Here is a 22266-nt window from a genome sequence, read left to right as displayed (position 1 = left end):
TAGTTGCATCATTGTTTTCAGGTTCCCTGCAGAAATATTTACATTCTTTGAACAGACTTCACTGTTTGTTCACTGCAAAACCACAAACTCTTACCCAGTTTGTCTAGTTTCTAGTGCAAGTATTTTGGCACAGTTGGGAAAAAGGACTAAAATATCTTACAAGTAACTTTTCAGCAAGGAATAACGGCTTATCTCACATTCATAATTTAATATTGATAAAAAAATAAGTTCCAATGGCAGATTATTTTACTTATAACAAGATGTTTTTCCCATGTTATAAGAAAAATAATCTACCAAAAATAAGTTATCTTAAATTATTTTACAGTGATATAATAAGAGTAATAGAAATAATAATAAAAACGGTTAGGTTTTATGATAAAAATTATAATTAAGAAAAATTTCACGATAGAAATGTCCTTTTATCAAGAAACCTTCAGAGATCTTTCTCAAATTTTCTGAGTTTGTTTCTAGCAAATTTTTGACTTTTCAAATTAAGAAATGTGCTTTTATATCTGGAAAATTTCTGTGTTTAATCTAAGACTTTCAGAGTTTTTTGGTGGTAATTTGGTCATATTTTTTCTGTCTGCAATGACCCTAATCTGGCATCGTATATGTGGCTTTTCCTAATTGTCAGACAACAGTACCAGACTTCTGTTACAGGCAGGAAATCTGTACCAAAACCCCCTAAACAATCCTGTTGTTTCCTTTTTAAAAATGTCTGAGTTGATCAGATGAAACAGAGCCGCCGTGATGTTGGAGTCGTTTGGTATTCTGTGTGCTGCCGCGGCGAGGAAACGATCCTGATTCTTGTCAGTGTAGCGGATTCCTTCCTGACAGCCTGACTGTGTAAAGTGATGAGAAATGCCTCAGAGGAAACATTTTATCATTTGGGCTCCAGGCTGCGACATCAGTGAGGTTTCTCTGCTGAATCCTTGCTGTTGATTTCTGCTCTGACACATTCCTTCATCTACCTCACTCTCTAAAACTTTGCTGTTTCTCTTGTGTCTGTTGTGCGTTTTCTTTTCCCCTTCCTGTCTTCCATCAGTCCCCTCTCCTCGCCCTCCGCTAGCCCCATATTCAGCCGAAACACGCTACCTCGGAGGCAGGACAGGTAAATGTACCTGTGTGCGGTGTTAGGCTGTTGCTGAGGTGGGTGGTCCTGCTAAAGCACCACCTGCTGCCACACAGGGAGCCTCTGGGATTACAGCCTGTAATCTAGCCTCAGCGTTTTGTCCCTGTGTGGTAGTGTGTGGTTATTTTTAGGACTCCTGGAGATGAATGGAAATTATGAGTTTCAGGTTTTAGTTTAGCTGCCATTTACTGCCATCTTGTGGTTGAGAATAGAGCTTACACCAACATTGGGTTTTTCTGTTTCCACTGAAATATTAAATTTTTTTTTAATTTTTTTTTTTATTAAGTTTATTTGATAGGGACAGACACACATTTACATAGACAAACTGAATAAAACAGCAGTCCCATGTTAGCATCATGGTGCAATAGCAACAGCTAATTCGCAGCACTTGTCCCTAGATGGGCTTTTTCTAAAAATAATAACTCTAAAAATTGAAGTGAAATCATTTGAAACAACACGACATAATATATTCAGAAAAGTGTAAAAAAAAAAAAAATAAAAAAAATAATAATAATAATAATTAAAAATGAGTACAGGTCTGTTTTTGGCATAACCAGAGTTTTGTTTGATTTTTGAACATACTAAAACTGGTTACAGACTTTAAGTGAACAGGGAGTGAGTTCCAAGCTGCAGATCCTCTCACAGACAGTGCACTTTGAGCAAAAGTGGTTCTTCGAAAGGGAACCTTACAATTTCCATCCAAAGCTGCTCTGGTAGATCTGCTATTGCCCTGAAAAATACTCGAGTATAAAGTCCTAGCTAGTCTAGTTTTCTAGTTAGTCTTTAAAAATGCCGTTTATTTATTTATTTATTTATTTTTTGCTAAAGCTTTTGACGTTCTGAAAAAATAAATATATAAATAAAACTTTCCAGTTTTGACATTATTTGCTTGCTATTGCAGAGGATTAGGGTCACTGGAAAAAAGAGAAGGAAGGAAGTATGACTTTTTTCTGTGAATTTTTATTTTAATCTCAGACATCTCATTTCAGGATCCTGACTTTTTTTTTTTTTTTCTTGGAATTTTGACTTTAATTTCCTCAAACTTCTGAGATTAAAATCAGATTTTTTTTCCAGTGGCCCTGATCCTGTAGTTTGCAGCATAGAGATGACATTGTTAAGATAATTTCAGCCATTTCTTCAGAGACACGTTACCTTGCCTCCTCCTTCCATTTGTGTTCCTCTTCTGAAGTGTTTCTCTCCCACAGCGGGCCACACTGTGGTAGAAACACTCTGCCTAAGAAGGGATTCAGGTACCTCATTTGTTCTCCTGTTGGGCACTTTGCACCTTTTCACTCCGGTTTTACCAGCCTCTGCTATATTTTGTTACTTTTTCGCAGCGTCCACATCATCTCGTTAAGGCTTCTGCTCACGCTTTTCAAAATCAAGATTTTGTTTGGCACTTGGCACATGTGTTGTCGTGTTGAGTGTTTGTCCCTGTGCGGATCTATCAGTGTGTTGTGCTGGGGCAGGCATGATTTTTTTATTTTTTTTTGTATCGGGGGTCAAATTTTTTCTTTTTTGCCATCTTTTCTGCTTTTTTCCGTTGCTCAAAGCTTTTAAAAAACGTTCACGCTGTTGTAATATGTTGGTGCAGCATCTGTCTCATCTTCTTGTCAGATCCTGGTGATTAATCTGGCTGCTTGAAGCAAAATAAGCAACAAAATCCAGATCACTTTTTGATAAAAGAATAATAAAATCCCATATCCTCCACACAAAATCTCCAGTTTGATGCCCTGGCTTCCGTTTTAAGGCAATTCTTTGCCTCTCTGCAGGTACGGTCCGTCTCAGCAGCTGCGGGGTCATGAGGACCGTGATTGGCTGCGCTCCCACTCCACCAGTGGGCTGCAGGACTCTGCCAGTAACTCACCGTTCTCCCCCGGCTCCAGCCTCACTTCTCCCTCTGGGACTCGCTTCAACTTTGGACAGCTGGGTAGGCCACTCAAAAAACAAACCAAAAAAAAAAAACTTTATACATTTACTTGCAAATCTATAAAGTGTGGCATGCATTTACTTTGGTATTACTTACTAAATCCAAGTCAATCAAATGTTTTAAAGTCATATAATTAATAAACTCACCCCACCGTTGTGAGTGATTTCATCCGAATTTGCATGTCTCCTAATCTTTTGGGAGGAAAGGACAAACCTCAAAAAACTATTTAAGTACTGCAAAAAATTTAAAAATATAAATATTTAAGGCACCTATTATTTTTACTTGAAAATGTTAGGATGTGTCTGAGCTGTTTTAGGGCACCGTCACTTTAAATTCAAATAATCTGCTTCTGGTCACTCGATATTTACTCTCTTAACATGAAAATAGCTGCAAACAGTTACACAATTTTTCAAGCGTACGTCTTAGAAAAGCAGAAGTGGAGCCTCCTGCACAGTCAACAAGTGGTTTCTGGATGGTGAGTTGTTTTTTGTGTTTTCCAGCAGCCATTGTACAGCACTTACAGCAGTAAAACCAGCTGAACAAACATGCTCGAGCTCCACTTGGGTTTCTGGGGATTGACCCATTACTTGTCAACAATCAGAAAGTTTTTGAAACCAAAAACAATTCGGTTATTGCTGGAAAACATCTGGGTTAAGCGTTTTTGGAAGCAGTTCAGACCAAAATGAACAATCAAAATTGTGCAAAATGTGAAGTTTGTGTGAATGTGAATCTTGATCCCCTTTAATATAAATGCAGGTCACATTTTTAGGATTTGTATTTGGAACAATGTTTGCTTTTTGTTCCCGTTTTAATTATGCAATACTTTGTGTTGCTGTGTCACATAAAATCCCAATAAAATACATTAAAGCTTGTGCATCAGGATCAGATGTGAAATCCTTAATGAGGCACTGAAAGCTCATCGACAGAAAGCTGGTTCATTTTAGCTCCACCAACTCCCACATTTATGTGTTTAAATGTATGCAAAATGTTTTATTTATAGTATAACCTGCACATAAATGTGCTTTTAAAAAGAACCAGCTTTGATGCTCTGGTTGTGTCGTTTCTGCAGCATCCAGCCCAACCTCTGCAGGTCAGATCAACATCGCTGGTCTGCGCAACAACAGCCTGACCAATCAGGACGCTCCTTTTGACCCGTGCAGCGACGGCCGACTGAGAAACTCCTGCATGTCGCTGGACGAGAAGACCCGCACCATGAGCCGGTCGGGATCCTTCAGGGACGGCTTCGAAGAAGGTCAGAACTCCGCTCGAGTTTCTGTTTCACATCTGGGATGAAATCGGGTTGAAATGCATGTGAACCAGTTCCAAGGCCTCCTACTTCTGCTTCCTTATGTGACTTAAGCAATTATTAGATTTTTTGTTTATGGAATATTAAGTATGATAAGTCGTTGTTTTCCAAGGGGTCATTTAAGTTTTATGGCTCAAGAAAAATGTCACTTAAAAAGCTTGCTGGTTCCTGATTTATACAAAATTGGGGAAATGAAATGAGCATTTAAAGCTTTAAAACACAAATGAAAGTTACAATAAATAACAAAAAAGCAAAGTAACCATTTCCATCAGGAAAAGCTGATGTTTTAAGCTGCAGCTTTTCATCTAAACAGTGCATTCAGGGATTGAAAAACTATTAAAACCAAATTATTTACTTTTTTAAAAAAGTATTACAATTTAATTTAGATAAACATCATATTGCTTTGTTTCCTTATACTGTGTTCCCATGATAATTAAATTCAACACATTTATTTTAGCAGGAATGGTTCGTGTGGTTGAATAAAATGTTCTTTCTGAACCATTCTGAGACAAACGGAAGTTTTAAGGTTTTAGTTTCACATTTTCTAAGTCAATCTAACATTGCTAATGTTATGAATTGACTCAAATTGTTTCTATTTTTTAAAAACACATAAAAGTACTGAATTACAAATGTATTAATTTGTAGTTTTTGCAGAACTTAGTAGTGACCTTCCCTGTTTGTCCACATTGTGATAGAAAACCGATATAGAATTTTTTAAAATATTGGGATTGATACAGATATTAATCTGTGCATCTCTGGTTTGTATCATCATGTTTTAGCTTATTTTATTGTGCATGAGCAGCTGTCCATCATCCATTGCACAACTTGTCTCGAAAGCCGTAGGTCTGGTTGAAAAACACAGATGAAGGCATGTTGTTGCACCTCAAGCGTCTGTAACATATCTATCTGTCCTCCTCCCGTTTCAGCAGAGGGGATAATTACAGGGATCGCTGTGTGAGGTGTGAGTGAGACGTGGTGACATTTAGGAAAACCACCGAGCTAAACTTTCTCCCTCCCACTTTCGCTCTTTGTCTTGGTTGTCGTCTCTGCTGTGACATGCAGTTTGTGTGCATGTCCATGTTTCTGAGGGGTAGAGTTTCCCTCCAGACACAAAAGACGCATCATCCCTGAAACACTTTGTTGTGCTTAACGAGAGCAACAACAGCGCACTTTGTCATCTCATCCACACCAAACTGAATCCCCCTGCTCACATTTATTTTTTCAGCTTGAAGGAGAATCACAGACATAAATTTACTGTTTTAAATTATAGTTTACAGCTTCTGGGTCGCTTGTCTGAGCTTGGAGTTGGGAATTTATTTATTTTTTTGTTCGAGTGAAAGACGATTTTAATAAATTATTGGTGACTCTACTGAAGTCATTACTGGTACAATTCAAGGCTCTGAAAATATGGAAACATTTTACTTCTGCAAATCGATTAGAAAATGTAATAAGCTTAATCACGATTAATCACCAAGAATAACTTTTTAAGCTTGAAATATGAATATGCAGACAGATGCATTGATGGGAAACTTACTCCACTGCACATCCATAAAAGTAGTAGCAAACCTGCTCAATGAACAACTGACTAGATATATTTTATTTTCTAGTTCTTGGATGCCCCCCCACACAGCCCATTTTTGATGCCGCCCTGGGCAGTTGCCTATATCAAAAGCACGTTTTCAAAAAATGTTTCAGAAAATGTTTTATTGTCTCAAACCAAACATGTGGACTTTTCAAATGAAACATAAAGATTCTCAGTTTTGCTCGTTTTTATATTCAGGAAGGTTTAAAGAGTATTTGCTAGTTTCTATTATTTATATTATTTATACTGTAGTAGTTTTGGTTTTGTTCATACTTTGGTTAACGTTGCAGAATTCACAAGTTAAAGGTAATGTATTGTGATTATGTTTACATCTAATGGGTAATAAACACTCAACAGAAGAAACAATTTTCTAAAAGTTAATTCAGTTATTGTTGAACAACAAACTGACTGGCGTTTTCTCCCAACTTTTACTTTGCGGACTAGCATAAACGCCGCCAGGATTATGGAGAACTGTAATTTATGTAAACTGCTTGTGTCACATCATTTCAATAAACACACTGTATAGTTTCAGCTGGTTACCGTTTTTATTAATATCAGTTAATAAAAATGTTTTCTCAGTTTCAATTTTTGTTATTTTGACAGTTTCAGGGATAAGGACAGTTCTTTCCTTAGCCACTTGCTCCACCTCTTGTTGTGGAACGAGGGGCATTCCCAAACCGACCAAAAGATATAATCTTTCTGGTGAGTCCTGGGTCTGCCCTGAGGCTTTCTCCCAGTGGGATGTGTGAAAAACAAACACCTCTCCCAGTCCCCAAACTAACTAAACCAGCTCTTCTTGATGGAAATAACTGCCTAGTAAAAGCCCGATTTCCTAACCACCAACATCTTTAAAAAAATCAGAGCAACAAAGATGTTTCATCTGTACCTTACCTCTCACCCACTGGCTGCAGGGTTAGGCTCAGTATGGATGAATGGGTGGATTAAAAAGTATTTGTTTGAAATAACAAGAGCTGATGAAACATGACTGCAGTTTTCCGCCAGTCCAAGAAGTGCTTTTAAATCTGCTGGTTTATTTAGAGGGTTGAAAGGCTTGAAATATAAAATAACGCTGGAATTGTTTTCAAGTTTGGTTAAATATCAAAGTCTGAAATCAAACTTTTACAACTTGAAGGGGACATATGCTAAATTCAGCGTTTTAATCTTTGTACTTCCATTTGGGTTTCTTCTTCTTCTAAACTCAGTCTAAGCACTTAAAAAACCCACTTAGATGGTTTTTAGCAATGAGTTTATGTTTTTTGCTCTCTGGAAAATTATCCATTTCAAAAACCTCCGTAATGTAACATCACAAATCAGCAGGCATGACCCTTCACCTAGTAATCCCAGCGGAACCCTGCCCATTGCCTAGCAACCCCAGCGGAATTCGACCCGTTACCTAGCAACCCCAGCGGAATCCAGCCCGCTACCTAGCAACCCCAGCGGAATTTGGCCCGTTACCTAGCAACCCAAGCTGAGCGTCAGCACGTTTGGTGAACTGCCGTATTCGCTGTACGATGTCTGCTTGAAAAGACAAGTGTTTGCAGCCATTTTCACATTCAAGTGTAAATGGTGAGTCGGGGGGCGTGGCCAGCAGCAGCTTATTTTGATTTAAAGTGACAGGAGGCCATAAAACATTTCAAAATAGCCAGAACTGAGCAGATTAAAATCTCATTATCCAAGTATGATTTTTGTGCCAAAAAATGCCGTGAATGTGTTTAGTATATTGCATAATGATCAACTTTAAGAGATATTGGCGGCTGAACAGAAACAACAACAAAGCAAGGATAAAGTCTCATTATCCTGAGTAATAATAACACCATAAAACTGTTATCACAACAAAACGAGCTGAAGATCTCGTTATCTTGAGACAAAAACAAACTGTTGGTGTTTTCTTGACACAATGAGTAGTCGGCCCAGAGAGACAAAGTCAAGCTTGAGATGCTCTTATCTTGAGCTCGATATTAGCAATTCGTCCATACATTTGCAATAAAGTTTGACTCAGTTTTCATTTAATTAAAAAAAGCAGAACAGCCATTCCACTTAAAAAGAAGAAGACACATTTTTGGCTAACTTGGTAATAAAGCTGTATAGCCTGATTGTTTTGTCTCTCAGTGAAAACTAAATGTTCTGCTTTCATGTGGCTGACTGCACACCTTCCCGTCTAGACCGAACAGAGATAAGAGTGAATCTTCTGTAAACTCCTATCTAACAGAACAAAAGGTTCTTTTGCGGATCGGGCCGACCTCTCGCCGTGGTTTCTGACATCACATTGCTGATCCCTTCTAATCTACCCCCAGACAGGGAACAGTGGCGGCCCTGTTTTCCCTACATGTGCGATTAGCAGCTGAGTCACTGCGGTAAAGTTCAGCTTGTCATTAGTTTCGCCATGGTTGGGCTGTAATGTGGAGGAGTTTTATCTTTATAGTCAGGAATTAGACTCCGCCTGGACAGAACTGGGAAGACTGGGAAGTTTGTGTGGGGAGACTGTGGGAGGTCTGGTTGTAATCACAGCAGGGCCGGCCCAAGGTTGTCTGGGGCTTTGAGCTTAATTTGATTTGGGGGCCCAACTTCCTGCCCACCAATTATAACCCCTCCCTGCAAAAAACACAAAATCTTAGTCCAGTTTCTAGAGCAGATACCTTACTGGACAAATCTGACATTTATGTTTTTGAAAAATTCTGGTTATTGTAAGAATTTTGATTTATCGTCGTCATAATAAATCACAATTAATGTTAAAAAAAGACTAATATATATATATATATATATATATATATATATATATATATATATATATATATATATACAATTTTAATTTTTCACAGTTGTTTCACAATCACATAAATAAGAATCAATAAATTAAAAAATCAGATTAAATAAAGTCTCTATGTGCAGTTTAGTGATATCACTACGTGGCGGTGTCCTAAAGAAGTCTTTTTAAAATGAATCTGTTTTCCGAGAGCGGTATTTCTGTTTCTGCCATGCAGACACGGCCCAGCAGTGAAACCTTTTCTTTTTGTTTCTGTTTCTGCAGTTCATGGCTCATCTCTGTCTTTGGTGTCCAGCACTTCGTCCATTTACTCCACGGTGAGTTTACGCTCCAGAACTAGTGTGAAATTTTCTCGTATTTTTATGTTCCTGAAGGCAACGATTCTCCCTGTCACATATATTTTACCTTTTTACTTTTACTAACTTCACTCTGAACTCCAGTGCCATCAGAGCTGAACATAATTTTACATCTAGCTGCTTTCTTAAGGCGTTAATAAAAAATAAACTAATTTAATTACGAGAAGAAAATCATAATATTACAAGAATAGTCGTACAAAAATAAAGTCATAAAAAGTAAGTTTTAACATAATTATTTATTCTTTAACATTATAATTTTATTCTATTAATATTGCAACTTTATTCTTGTAATAATATGATTTTAGTCTCATATGAGTTTATTGTTGTAATTTTATAAATGTATTGTCATAAGAGTTTTATTGTTGATATATAATGACTTTATTCTCATAATTTTATTATTTTTATTGTCTTTCTGTGGCTGTAATACCCTGTTGAACCCAAAAATGACCAAAGCAGGAATTATTTTTGCAGTTATTCATGTGGAAACAGCTTCAGTTCATTTAAATATTAAAGTTCATCAGTCAGCTCAAACAGATATGCGACTCACTCATCCTGAAAGGAAAAGGTTTAGTCGTGGGCACACAGAGTAACAGGGAACAACCCACATGTGCACACAGAAAGTGAAGCTCCTCCTCCCGTCTCTGGGTTTGTTCGCTCACCTGAGCAGGTGTAGCTCAGAGCCTCTCAGACTGGCTTTGACCCTCAGAGCCTGAAAGTTACAGGCTGGAAATCAGAGCGGAGCCAAAATGATGGCGACTCTATCTCTGACGGGAACCGTCCCGGTCTGGCAGCAAACGGTAGGAAACAGGAGCAGAGTGTTCCGGTTTCTGATTTTATGGAGCGTGAGTCAGAGGCAGGTTATTTTCTGGCTCTGAAGTTTCTTTGAGATAAGATTTATGTGCTGTAATCTGCTTCTGATAGAACCGAGTGGTGATGTTTTTGTGTTACAGTGAGTCGCTTCAGGACAAACTGCTGTGTGTTTCTAGGATCAGGTGGTTGCACTACAAAAACACAAAATCTCACCCAGTATTTTTGTGTTGCTTCTACTGCAAATATCCAAGACGAAACTAACTTACATGTAACTTTTAATCCAGATGTAAGAGCTTGTTTTAAGTAATTCATTCCTTAAAATTGATCAAAAGTACAAATCCAATTGGCAGATTATTTCAGTTATAACAGAGAGAAAAGATCTTATTATATTTGAAACAAGATACAGTGGAACTGTATCGACATTAAGGTATCATTTACTTAAAACAAGCTCATATATCTTACTGAAAATATACTTTTAACCTTGTTTTGTCTTATTCAGGTGTAATAAGATATTTGCACTGGAAAGTAGATCAAAAATAGTTCAGATTTTGTTTTTTTGCAGTCACATCACATCAAAATGATGTGAACCACATCATTTTGTGAACATAAAGGCCTGTTGAAATAAGTTGCTATTTTTGCATTAGAGTGCTGTTTCTGTGTTTTCTCTGCGTCTCCAGGACAAACTTCTGTGTTTGCGTTTCTAGGATCAGCTGGTTGTGTGCCTGCGTGTGTTTTTGAGTCTCTTTGCAAACCACATGCCACCGTCCAGATGTGCTAATGCTAGCTGCTCAGACTCTGCTGGGAAAGCTGCTACAGTGGGTTGTTTCAGCAGAGAAGGAAAAAAAAAGTCAAACTCACCTTAAATTTAGCGGCAAACCTTAAATGAGAAACCCGTTGTTATCATCTATAAATACAAGTTCAGGTGCAGCCGGGTTTATATGTAAATGTGGGTGTTGCATGTGTCAGTGTTTTGGTGACCAGCATCAGGGCGTGTTGCGTTCGTGCGAGCTAGCGTTTGTTTTCTGTGCTCTGTATGTCTATTTACCACCTATTTCTTTTTGTTTTTGGCTATTGTTCCATTTTGACAATGAGACTCAACACACACGGTGAAATGCCTTCAGGAGGAAATCTCTGCTTCCCAGACATATTACACCAGACAATACGCTCCACAGTTTATAAAGCTCGTCTCCAAGGAGCTAATAAATCAAACGGGAGTCAGGAAATGTGCGGTCTGACCCGCGGCAGGTTGAAGACTCTAATGGTTTTCTCTTCTTCTGCTGTTTGTTTTTCAGAACGAGGAGAAGTCTCAGTCGGAGGTGAGCATCAGCACGCCCACAGCGCTCACAGTCTCTTTCATTTTCTGCGTTCACTAGCTGGACTTGTTGGAACATGGGCATGTTTTCACAGTTGTATCCAGTTACACATGTAGCCACTTTGTGACTGACCTTCTTAACCCACTGAACACATGTACACTGCAAAACACAGAAGAACAATCTCCACTGGCAGATTGTTTCAAATATGGGAAAAATGTCTTATCAAATCTAGTATGTTTTCATAAATATTAAGGAATTATTGGCTTAAAATAGCTCCTATATCTTGCTGGAAAGTTACTTATAAGTTAGTTTTTATTTTTTCAAGTGCACTCAGATATTTGCAGTAGAAACGAGGCTGTAATTACTTGGTAAGATTTTGTGTTTTTGCAGTGAACTCAGAACAAATTGTTCAGATCAGGGATCCTCCCCTGTTTGTGGCTGCAGTGTTTTCCTCATTATGCGTCTGGTTGCGTGTTTGATGTCTTTGTCTCGACCCCGCAGATCCGAAAACTTCGCCGGGAGCTGGATGCCTCCCAGGAGAAGGTTTCCGCCCTCACGACACAGCTGAGCGCCAATGTAAGTGAACAAGAACGTGGTGGAAAACCTAAATCGCACACCTGTACGAGATGAGCCCGGATTTTAAAAGTGACTCTCTTTATAATCAATAAGTTTGCCTTCTTTATATTTGTTAGATTTCTAGTAGACACATTTAAAAATACTAAAACAGATGTTTTAAACTGTAAATTTAAGTGCAAAACTGAAATAGAAAAGGCCAAATTTACTCTTCTAAAGGATTTACTGATATAAATCCTTCTATTGTATCTGAATTTCCTTTTGTTTGTTATTTGTAGCTTATTTTTAAATACAAATCCACCTCTTTTCAGACTTTGTCTTTTAAGTCTTCACAAAGTGGAGAAAATTTGCCTCCATCACGCACTGAAACACAAGTACTTACTAATCCCTTACAGAAAGATGGCACCGCGTTCTTTACCCTCAAAAGGTATAATTTGACTACTGGCAGAGCCATCAGAGAATCTCTTAAAGCATCTCTAGACACGAACGTTTCTGCCTGCCTCCTGCCGCTGTTGCACAAGTCCTGCCACGCTCTGCTGGTAATCGGCTCCTAGAGTGCGGCTCTCCTCTGGATTAAAGATATGGAAGGAAGGTTGTTGGAAAACAGCAGGTACTCAAGTCCCGGCACACAGCCGGTAGATTTAAAGCAAAGATTTTACAGCAAGTGACGCCTCCATACGAGCAGGAGAGATGCAGAGAGAGAGAGAGACAAAAAAATTATTGAAATATTTAACGGTGTGTCACAGGCTGATGAATTATCTGAGCGCACCTTGATGCCCCTGAGGCAGAAAAATTAAGCTTCTGCTGGAAAAAGACCAAACGTGGACATGCAAATCAGTCGGCACAGGATCACACCTAGAGGAGGAGTTTGTTCACTCTGTGCGATTAAAGGGGAATTATGGTGCTAAATTCACATCTTGCACGTTTTTGTACTTCCATTTGGATCTATAATGCTTCTAAAATCAGCTGAATGAGCTGAGGAAGACTGAAAAACAACCAAGTCAATTCTGCAATATGCTAATGCTTTTTGGTGTTTGGAAAATGAGCCTTTTTAAAAACCTCCGGAATGTAATGTCAAAAATGTGCCAGCCCAATGTGTTACCAAGCAACCCCGGAAGCCCAGACCGTTACCTAGCAACCCTGGAAGCCCAGGCCGTTACCTAGCAACCCTGGAAGCCCAGCCTGTTACCTAGCAACCCCTTCAAAGATCTATTGAACATGTTTTGTTTAGCTCATAAACCTTTCTTAACCTGTTCAAGGAAGCATAATAATCACTTTTAAACCAACACACTTACCTGGGTTTTTCCAAAAGTAATTCCAGTTTGTCATATCTCAAAGCAGATATGCATCATTCTAGCTGTACCCTCATATATATTGATATTTCACCCTCATGGAATGATTTTGTGATGCTGGAAGGGTCAGATTGAGTTACAGTAGAAAACCATCGGACACATCTTGGACTCGGTGTGACTTTAGATGAATGAGTTGTGTCAGCTCCAGGCTCAGCAGTTTGGTGTTGATGTTTTGTAATGTGATCATAAGCAGCTGGTCATTTATCACAGGATGTTATTTTTTGGTGATTGTTTGGGTTTTGTTACATTCTGTTGACGTCATGTTTGAGCTTCAGCCTCAAGGTTACAGCGGTTAGCTCAACTGTGCCTGTATTTTCTTGACCCATCCAATTCAGCTGCTCAGATTTGGATTGCTTTTGATTCCTTATTGCTTTATAAATCAAACACTAATTTGGAAACTAATTGGTTTTGTACAACATAATTTAGCCATTAATCACTCCACAAAGGGCAAACAAGAGGAGAAATTGCCAGGATATATAACGTGGCCAGATCTGCCAAGTAAACATCAAAACTAGCTAAAAATGTTGCTGTTTTGAGGAAAATAAGATTTTTTTTTCTGAACCACAAATCATTGTTTATTTTATATACACAGCTTTCTAGTGCAAATAACTTAGTACACTTGAAATAAGACAAGACTAACTTAAATAAGATGTAGGAATTTGTTTTAAGTGAATAATTCCTTAATATTGATGAAAAAGTTTTAGTTCTACTGGCAGATTATTTCACTTATAAGATGAGAAAGATGTCTTGCTTTAAGTGAAAAAAATCAGCTTTTTTATGAATAATAAGGAATTATTTACATAATACAAGCTGCTATATGTCATTTAAAAATACTTTTAAGTTAGTGTTGCCTCATGTATCAAGTGTAATAAGATATTTTCACTAGAAAACTAGACGGAAAATCCTTGGTAAAATGTTGTGTTTTTGCAGTGTACGTTGATTTGTATGAGAGGTTCAGGGAACAATAAGACTTTTTATCTCCTTCCTGCTTCTTTTTGAACAAATTATGTAAAACTGCATGTCAGTTGTTTATTTGTCCTCTTTTCTGTTTTTTTTTTTTTTTTTTTTTTACTTTTTGTCTGAAATAAATAAAGGTGTATTTTTATTTAACAGAATTTTCCTGCTAAAAATTAATCTAAAACCTGTTGGTTTGCTCCACAGGCTCACCTGGTTGCAGCGTTTGAACAGAGTCTGGGCAACATGACCATCAGGCTGAAGAGTCTGACTCTGACTGCAGAGCAGAAGGTGAAAACCTTTCCTCCTGTCACACCAAGCCGATGACTTCTCCGGTTTAACTTCCTCTAATCCTGGTTTCTGTGCAGGACTCTGAGCTGAACGAGCTGAGGAAGACCATCGAGCTGCTGAAGAAGCAGAACGCTGTTGCTCAGGCGGCCATTAACGGAGTCATCAACACACCTGAGCTTGTACCCAAAGCAGATCGGACAGGTAAAAACAAAACGCTGAGGCTCAATGTTTAGATTTGTGTATTTTAATTGGTTCCAGATGTGACTTAATGGGATTATTTTCGGTAAACAAATAGACGCACTACTGGACTGCAGAAAGAGACGTTAATCTGTTTACTGCATTTATCTTGACGTTTTAACATCACTTAGCATGTTGTCAGCAAAAACAGAATTTTTTACCTTGTATGTTTTGTCTATTTTAGTGCAAATATCTTACTACACTCGAAATAAGAAACAAACGAACCTTCAAGTAACTTTTAATAAAATATAGGAGCTGGTTTTAAGTCAATAATTCATTAATATTGATTAAAAAAAATACTTGTTCCATTGGCAGATTATTTTTACTTCTAACAAGGATTATAAGGGAAATAATCTGATAATGGAACCAATACTTTTAAAAAATCAATATGAAGGAATTATTTGCTTAAGATGAGCTCATATATTTAGCTGAAAAGTCACTTGTAAGTTAGTTTTGTCTTATTTTTAGTCAACTAAGATATTTGCACTTTAAAATAGAGTAAAATTACCTGGTAAGGTTTTCTGTTTTTGCAGTGTACAACTGTTTATCACAGCGTGATGAAATAATTTCTGACCCAAAAACGTTACATATGTTTGAGTGGATAAATGACGAGAAAAAATGGACAAATGAAATACAAATATAGTTTCTTCCTAATTTGGTAATAATTAGCAAAAAACTGAACATGTATCTGCAGCCATAAAGCCAGGTGGTAAACTGAGCTATCAGAAATTAAGTGTTTAAATAGTTAGAAAAATGTATTCTTGCCTGCTTTCTGCAGTGACACTGATTGACAAATCCTTCTCTAGAAACAAAAATCCCAAATGTTGAGCTAATTTGAAAGGTGTTTAAATGCAAACGTCCCTCATTTCTTCTCAGCTGGCAGTAATGGTACGATGCTGCAGCAGCACCAGCAGCAGCAGCTGCAGCAGCAGCCAGACCTGCGCATCAGGCGGCAGCACTCCTCCGACAGCGTCAGCAGCGTCGCCAGCGCCACCAGCCACTCCAGCGTGGGATCCAACATGGACGCAGACGCAAAGAACAAGAAGAAGAACAAGAAGAACTGGGTAAGAGTCTGGAGATTTACAAACGGATCTCAATAAATTAGGATGGAAAGTTTATCTGTTTCATAAATAAATTAGGGATGCACCGATCCGCTTTTTTCACTTATGACATCAATACAGATATCTATGATGGAATATTAGGGCAACTGGAGAAAAAAGCACATTTCTGTCAAAAACTCAGAAATTTTGGGATTAATACGTTTTTAGAAAAAAACTTGAAAATTTCAGTTTTAAATTTTTTTCTTTGACTTTTTAGTCTCAGACGTTTCCAAGTTTGTTTGTTTTTTCTTTAAAAAATTCAGTTTTTGACTAGTAAATTTTTGTCTTTTCAAGTTCAGGAATATACCATGTTTTTTTTTCCCCGAAAATTTCTGAAATTAATCTCAAAATTAATTGGTGGGAATTTTCTCCTTTTTCTTTTTCTATCTAAAATGGTTCTCGCTGATCTGATAGAAAATAAGAGCTAAATTGACTTAAAATGTTTCTTATTTCTAAATATTTAATGAATTAGACATTTATTTTGTAACTCTGCACCAGTAGCTTCTAAATCCTGGTCAAACATGTAAAAACCAATTTAACTTAATTAATCAGTCAGTGCAACCAGGAGGATAACAGCCAATGCAGAGTAAAATAATAAATAAACTGAAATGGACAAAAACAAAATGTTGACTACTTTAGTCAAATATGTAAAAAATATAAACTGCAACAAACATTTTTCCAAATGGTTCAAAAAGTGCAATTATGAATTATAAATATGATGTAAAATAAATAATAAAGCATCAGAATCGGATTTGTGCGTCTCTAATGTAAATTTATTACTTTCCGAGTGTAATTTCTGTTTATGTTGATTCTGGGTTACAAATTTTGAAAATCCCACAATCATCAAAATAAACAGAAACAAATATTTGAATTGTATCAAATTCTATAATGAATCGGCAATTAAATGATCCTTCCAGAGATGAACCTTTAAATATTATAAACCTAAAGCCAGATGAATTCATTCTGCACTGATTCAGAATTTCAGGACTTTTTACTGTTTTTCTGCTGAACTTCCTGTTCGGTGTCACATGTTTCTGGGTTTCTCTCCTTCAGCCGTCTTTTTCTGGGGATAAGGTGAAAACGCCAGACGTAGCTCCATGTAGTCCTGTAACGTCCTGCTAAAAGGTTTGATTTGGTGTTTTTACTGCCCAAAACATGCTTTAAATCGGTAAATGAAGTAAATCACCAAATCAATGTTGACTAGATGGTTGGCGCTAACATTTAGAAAAACAGCAACTTAACACTTAAACTTTTCTCCTCCTCCTCCTCCTCCTCCTCCTCCTCCTCCTCCTCCTCCTCCTCCTCCTCCTCCTCCTCCTCCTCCTCCTCCTCCTCCTCCTCCTCCTCCTCCTTTTTCTTCTTTTCTTTTTTTGCGATCAAAAGGCACTTTTGTGCACCGCTGGACAAATCCAGGATGATGATGATGATGTATGCAACTTATTTTTATTTTCAACCTTTAGCACTGCAAAAACATAACATCTTACCAATTTTTTTTAGTTTCTGGTACAATTGTTTTAATACACTTGAAATATCACAAAACTAACTTACAAGTAACTTTCCGGCTTGTTTTAAGTCTATAACTCCTCAATATTTATTAAAAAGTACATTTTCCACTGGCAGATTATTTCACTTTGAACATTTTTACCATGTTAAAAGTGAAATAATCTGAATGTGAAACTTTTAAGGAATTATTAACTTTAAACAAGCTCCTCTAGCTTGTCAAAAAGTTACTTGTAATTTATTCCAAGTGTACAAAGGTGTTTGCTCTGAAAAAAAAAAGGCTAAAATACTTGGTAAGATTTAGTGTTTTTGCAGTGTACTTCCTCATCCCTATAGGTTCACTGTAAAGAGACATTTTATCAGTAAACATTCCTCTTTTAGGTCATACACTGAAAAAACACAAAATTGTACCAAGTATGTTTGTTTCATTTCTAGTGCAAAGATCTTAGCACCCTTAAAAAAATGACTAAAATGTCTTACAAGTAACGTTTTAGAAATTATAGGTGCTTGATCTAGGTCAATAATTTCTTTATATTGATAGAAAAGTACAAGTTCTGCGTGCAGATTATTTTATTTATAACGTGAAATAATCTGCCAGTGGAACTAGAACTTTTTCATCAATATTAAGGAATTGTTTACTTAAAACAGGCAGTTATATCTTGCTGAAAAGTTAGTTATAAGTTAGTTTTGCATTATTTCAGGTGTATTTGCATTGGGAATGAGACTTGGTTAGATTTTCTGTTTTTGCAGTGTAGAGACAGAACTTGATCTCCTTCCTGTATGTGGGTGTGTGTGGGTGTGTTTTTGTCGGCGGCTCCTGGCTGCAGGTGTTGCTCATAGGTGTGTAATGTTGAGCACGTAGGGGCTCCGTGTCGTGGGGGGTCTCTAGCAGCCTCCATGTTTCAAGGTCGTTGGTGGCTTTCGACCTTGTAGGAATGTCTAGCTGAATCTTTGTCCCTCCGTGGACAAACACGAACCGCATGAACATGTGCTGTTTTGTCTCCCTGTCTTCCTCTGCTTCGCTTCGTGCGGCAGGTCTACGAGGTAAGGGCGGTGTGCTGACAGAAACCAGAGTCTAACCCCGGCACCTCCTCTAGGTTACTAACCACACTCCTTTTCTTTTCCCGATTGGTCCGTTTTTCCTTCTGAACGGTTCTTATGACACTTGAGCTGGCTCGCCGGTTCACACTCCTGCTGAATGAATGCATTTATTGGTTCTGCTGGTAAAGATGTGTAAAAAAGTGTTGAGACAAATTGTACTTATTTTTGCAGAAACATAATCTCAATGTGGAATATGTAGAAAACCGAAACGTTTAATTTGAGTGAAGTAGTAATTTACTATCATCAGTGGCCTCGTATTTTAGCTTAACTTGGCTAAAGTGAATCTCTAGTATGTTAAGTTTTTATGAAAAGCTTTATTCAAACACCAAATCTTACCAAGTATTTATGTTCTAGTTTAATATCCTCAATATTCATTTTTTTAAAAGTACAATTTCAACTGGAAGTTTTTTTTACTTTAAACCTTTTTCCTGTGTTACAGGTGAAAATAATCTGTGAAACTTGTACTTTTTAAAAAAATCAACATTAAGGAATTATTTAATTAAATCAAACTCATACATTTGCTGAAAAATTACTTATGAATTTGTTTTGTCTTATTTCAAGAGTACTAAAATATTTGCACCAGAAACTAAACAAAGAATTTGGTAAGATTTTGTGTTTTTGAATTAAACTTTTTTTTTTTTTTTTGGAGGGATTTTTAGAAATGAAAAGTACAAACATAAGTATAAGCAAATGAAGAATTGAAGGTTCCTAGAAAAACAAGGAAGCAAAGCGTGAAAATAATATTGGTTGCTATGGTTACCAGTGAGTTTGTTGCAAACATTTTTTCCCTCCACACAGTAAATACATCCAAATTAAACGTGAGATTTCACTACATTCTTCGACCTGAACTTGTTTTACACATTATTTCCAGTGGTGCCCATGGATGTAACTGGCACTGTGTGAATAATTGAGCATCTTTTGCTGCAAATGTTTCAAAGTTTCTCAAACTGCTTTATCTGCAGCAGTTAAACATTAAAATGTTTTCAAAACGCTCAAAGTCAGTCATAAGACTTTCCACCTGCGATTCCTTTTCTCCCGAGGCCTTTGTTTAATTGTCTGCAGCCGTTATCCCCGCCACGTCTTCCTCTTCCTCTTCCTCTAACGTTGACATTTCGACCTCGCCGTCTTACCTTCCATATTTTTTTTTTATTTTTTTTTACAGCTGCGCAGCTCCTTTAAACAAGCGTTCACCAAGAAGAAATCTCCCAAATCCGCCTCGTCTCACTCAGACATCGAGGAAATGACGGACTCTTCCCTGCCATCCTCCCCCAAACTGCCTCACAACGGCACTTCGGCCTCCAGCCACATCCTCAGGAACACACACTCCAACACCCTGTAAGTTTGGTGATCAACCGGTGTAAATATTGAAGCTTTCCACAGCTGGACTCACCTGAAGTCTTGAAAAATCCTCCCAGAAAAGGCGAAAATTGTGGACATTCAGAAAGTTGCATTTCTTCTTAAAAAATGTTAATTTGATGGATTGATTGTTCAATTAATTTCATTTTAATTGGATACAACATGACGCATATGTTGAGTTTATTTCTTAGATTGCAAAAACACAAAAGTATTTTTGTCTAGTTTCCGATGGAAAGATCTTAGTACACTTGAAATAAAACTAACCTGACTTATAAGTACATTTCCAGCAAGAAATATGAGCTTTTTTAAGTCAATAACTCTTAATATTGATTTTAAAAAGTACTATTTATAAGTGAAGTAATCTGCCAGTGGAACAAGATATTTTAACTTATAAAATGGGAAACGTGTCGTGTTCCACTGGCAGATTATTTCACTTTTAAATATCACCTTTTAAATCAACATTAGAGTTTTTTTAAACTTAAAATAAGCTCCTGTTTCTTTCTGAAAAGTTACCTTTAAGTTCGTTTTGTCTTATTTCAAATGCAAAATAAAGTAGATAAAAAATAAGATTCTGTTTTTTCAGTATAACTGGATGTGAATCGATAAGTGAGGTTGATATTGGGAGTCAGTATTGATACATTTCTTATCGATTCCCACCGCTAAGTAAATATGCAAAACTTGTTAAAGGTGGAGTTTCTGAATGATCTCAACCGGTTTGTGTTTTTGCAGATTGTCGGAGTGTTTGGACAGCGAGGCCGAGACGGTGATGCAGCTGCGGAGTGAACTCAGGGAAAAGGAGATGAAGCTGACCGATATCCGCCTGGAGGCCCTCAGCTCGGCGCATCAGCTGGACCAGCTGCGGGAGGCCATGAACCGCATGCAGGTCCGCTGACCCACAGAACCCCAACAGACTGAAACCTTGCTATTTCCCTGCCGGTTAACGTTTTCTGACTGTGGTTTGGACAGCTGGAGATTGAGAAGCTGAAGTCGGAGAATGACCGCCTGAAGCTGGAGAGTCAGGGCAGCAGGACGGGATCGCAGGCGTCCATCTCGGCGTCTCCTCCGCCTCACACCCAAAGCCAGAGCGCGGGCCCCGCCGCGGGCCTGTCCCAGCACAGCCTCAACCTCACCACCAGCGAGTCGACCAGTCTGGGTGAGACGCACGGCCTGGAAAACATGTCTACATATTTTGTGGTGCTGGTGTATGGAAGAGCATTAGAGCCTCTGAAAAAAAATCATTCTGACTCAAGTTAGAATTCTGGGAAAAACTTTGAGAGACAAAATTCTGAGATTAAAGTGAGAAATTTTGAGAAAAAAAGTAAAAAAAAAAAAAAATGTTGTAGAAAGAAGCCAGATTTCTACGGAGCCCCTAAGGGGACATGGAGAAAAAAAAAAAAAAGGAAAGAAATCCCGACTTATTATCTCGAAAGTCGGAATCTCGAGATAATAAGTCGGGATTTCTTTCCTCTTTTTTTTTCTCCATGTCCCCTTAGGGGCTCCGTAGATAGAAATAAAATTTTAAAAAGTCAGAATTTTGATATAAAATAAAGTCAGAATTCTAAAGAAAAAATGTTAGAATTCTGAGAATAAATTCAAAATTCTGAGAAAAAAAATAATTCTGGGTTTAAAATCAAGATTTTTACATTTTTTTAGTAACTCAAAATTCTGAGATTAAAGTTGCAATTCTGAGAAAAAACATTTAAAATTCTGAGAAAACCATTTGAATTTTGAGGAAAAAGTCACCGTACTATTGTGTGTACAAGCAATTCTGTTTCTGAAGAATAAGCCACATGGAACATTTTAAATATCCAAAATAAAATACAAAACAATAATAATTAAAATGGATTATGGAATCTTTGCAACCAAAATTGCATTAAAAAAAATTGAAATTTTTCAGCTTCAGCATAAAAAAACAGGCAAAATGGCAGAACTGTTGTAAAAAGAAAAAAAAAGAAAACTAACTACTGTGTTAAATGTTTTCAGGGTTTTTCAAAATGGCGGCTTTTCAATGGTATTAAATGGGACAATTTCTAACTATAGTTGTTCAACGGGAAATTATCATTTTAATTTATTATGTGATTAATTGATTTATCACTTACTGTGACAGGCCTTTGAACTAAATAAAACAAAACCATATTTCATTTCTCTTCCTGCCAGATATGCTGCTGGAAGACACGGGTGGAGAAGGTGGGATGAGGAAGGAGGGTCGACACGTAAAGATCGTCGTCAGCCTCGACGAGGAGATCAAATGGGGGGAGGTGAGACCCGCGTTACGACCCGCGTGGCGTAAAAAGCACGTCGGCCTCTCAGAGTCTGACAGCTGCTTGTGTTTTTAAGGAGGGTCAATCTCGCCACTTCCTGATTGGTTGCATCGGAGTGAGCGGCAAAACGAAGTGGGATGTTTTGGATGGAGTGGTCCGACGCCTCTTTAAGGTAAATAAACATGTTTATGTCCTGCAAAAACACAATATCCAAGTTTTTTTGGGCTAGTTTCTAATGCAAATATCTCAGTACAATTTAAATAAGACAAATCTAACTGGATTTAAAGTGACAGGAAGCCCTAAAACATATCCTAGCATAATACGCCACCGCTAGCTCTGATCCATTGT

The 22266-nt window shown here is 37.5% G+C and overlaps 1 protein-coding gene across 8 annotated transcripts in view; it reads left to right on the top strand.

Annotated features, from left to right (window-relative positions):
- nav2a (neuron navigator 2a) overlaps positions 1 to 22266 on the top strand; it is a 266796-nt gene that overhangs the window by 235479 nt on the left and 9051 nt on the right. For 7 of the 8 annotated variants that reach the window (XM_081605471.1, XM_081605470.1, XM_081605469.1 and 4 more), the window contains 13 exons: positions 2905 to 3062; positions 4132 to 4314; positions 8979 to 9031; positions 11173 to 11196; positions 11695 to 11769; positions 14280 to 14363; positions 14441 to 14564; positions 15477 to 15664; positions 19464 to 19636; positions 20387 to 20540; positions 20624 to 20810; positions 21815 to 21915; positions 21995 to 22090. In XM_081605471.1, the coding sequence (XP_081461597.1) occupies positions 2905 to 3062; positions 4132 to 4314; positions 8979 to 9031; positions 11173 to 11196; positions 11695 to 11769; positions 14280 to 14363; positions 14441 to 14564; positions 15477 to 15664; positions 19464 to 19636; positions 20387 to 20540; positions 20624 to 20810; positions 21815 to 21915; positions 21995 to 22090 (1600 nt within the window). Of the gene's footprint in view, positions 1 to 1045; positions 1112 to 2337; positions 2383 to 2904; positions 3063 to 4131; positions 4315 to 8978; positions 9032 to 11172; positions 11197 to 11694; positions 11770 to 14279; positions 14364 to 14440; positions 14565 to 15476; positions 15665 to 19463; positions 19637 to 20386; positions 20541 to 20623; positions 20811 to 21814; positions 21916 to 21994; positions 22091 to 22266 lie in introns of all 8 variants that reach the window. The other variant, XM_008405962.3, reaches the window with a different exon arrangement.

The sequence above is a fragment of the Poecilia reticulata genome, chromosome 3 (assembly GCF_904066995.2).
Source record: "Poecilia reticulata chromosome 3, P_reticulata-male-v2, whole genome shotgun sequence".
Taxonomy (NCBI): domain Eukaryota; kingdom Metazoa; phylum Chordata; class Actinopteri; order Cyprinodontiformes; family Poeciliidae; genus Poecilia; species Poecilia reticulata.
Note: the sequence above shows the minus strand (reverse complement) of the source record. Positions and strands in the feature narration are given on the sequence as shown.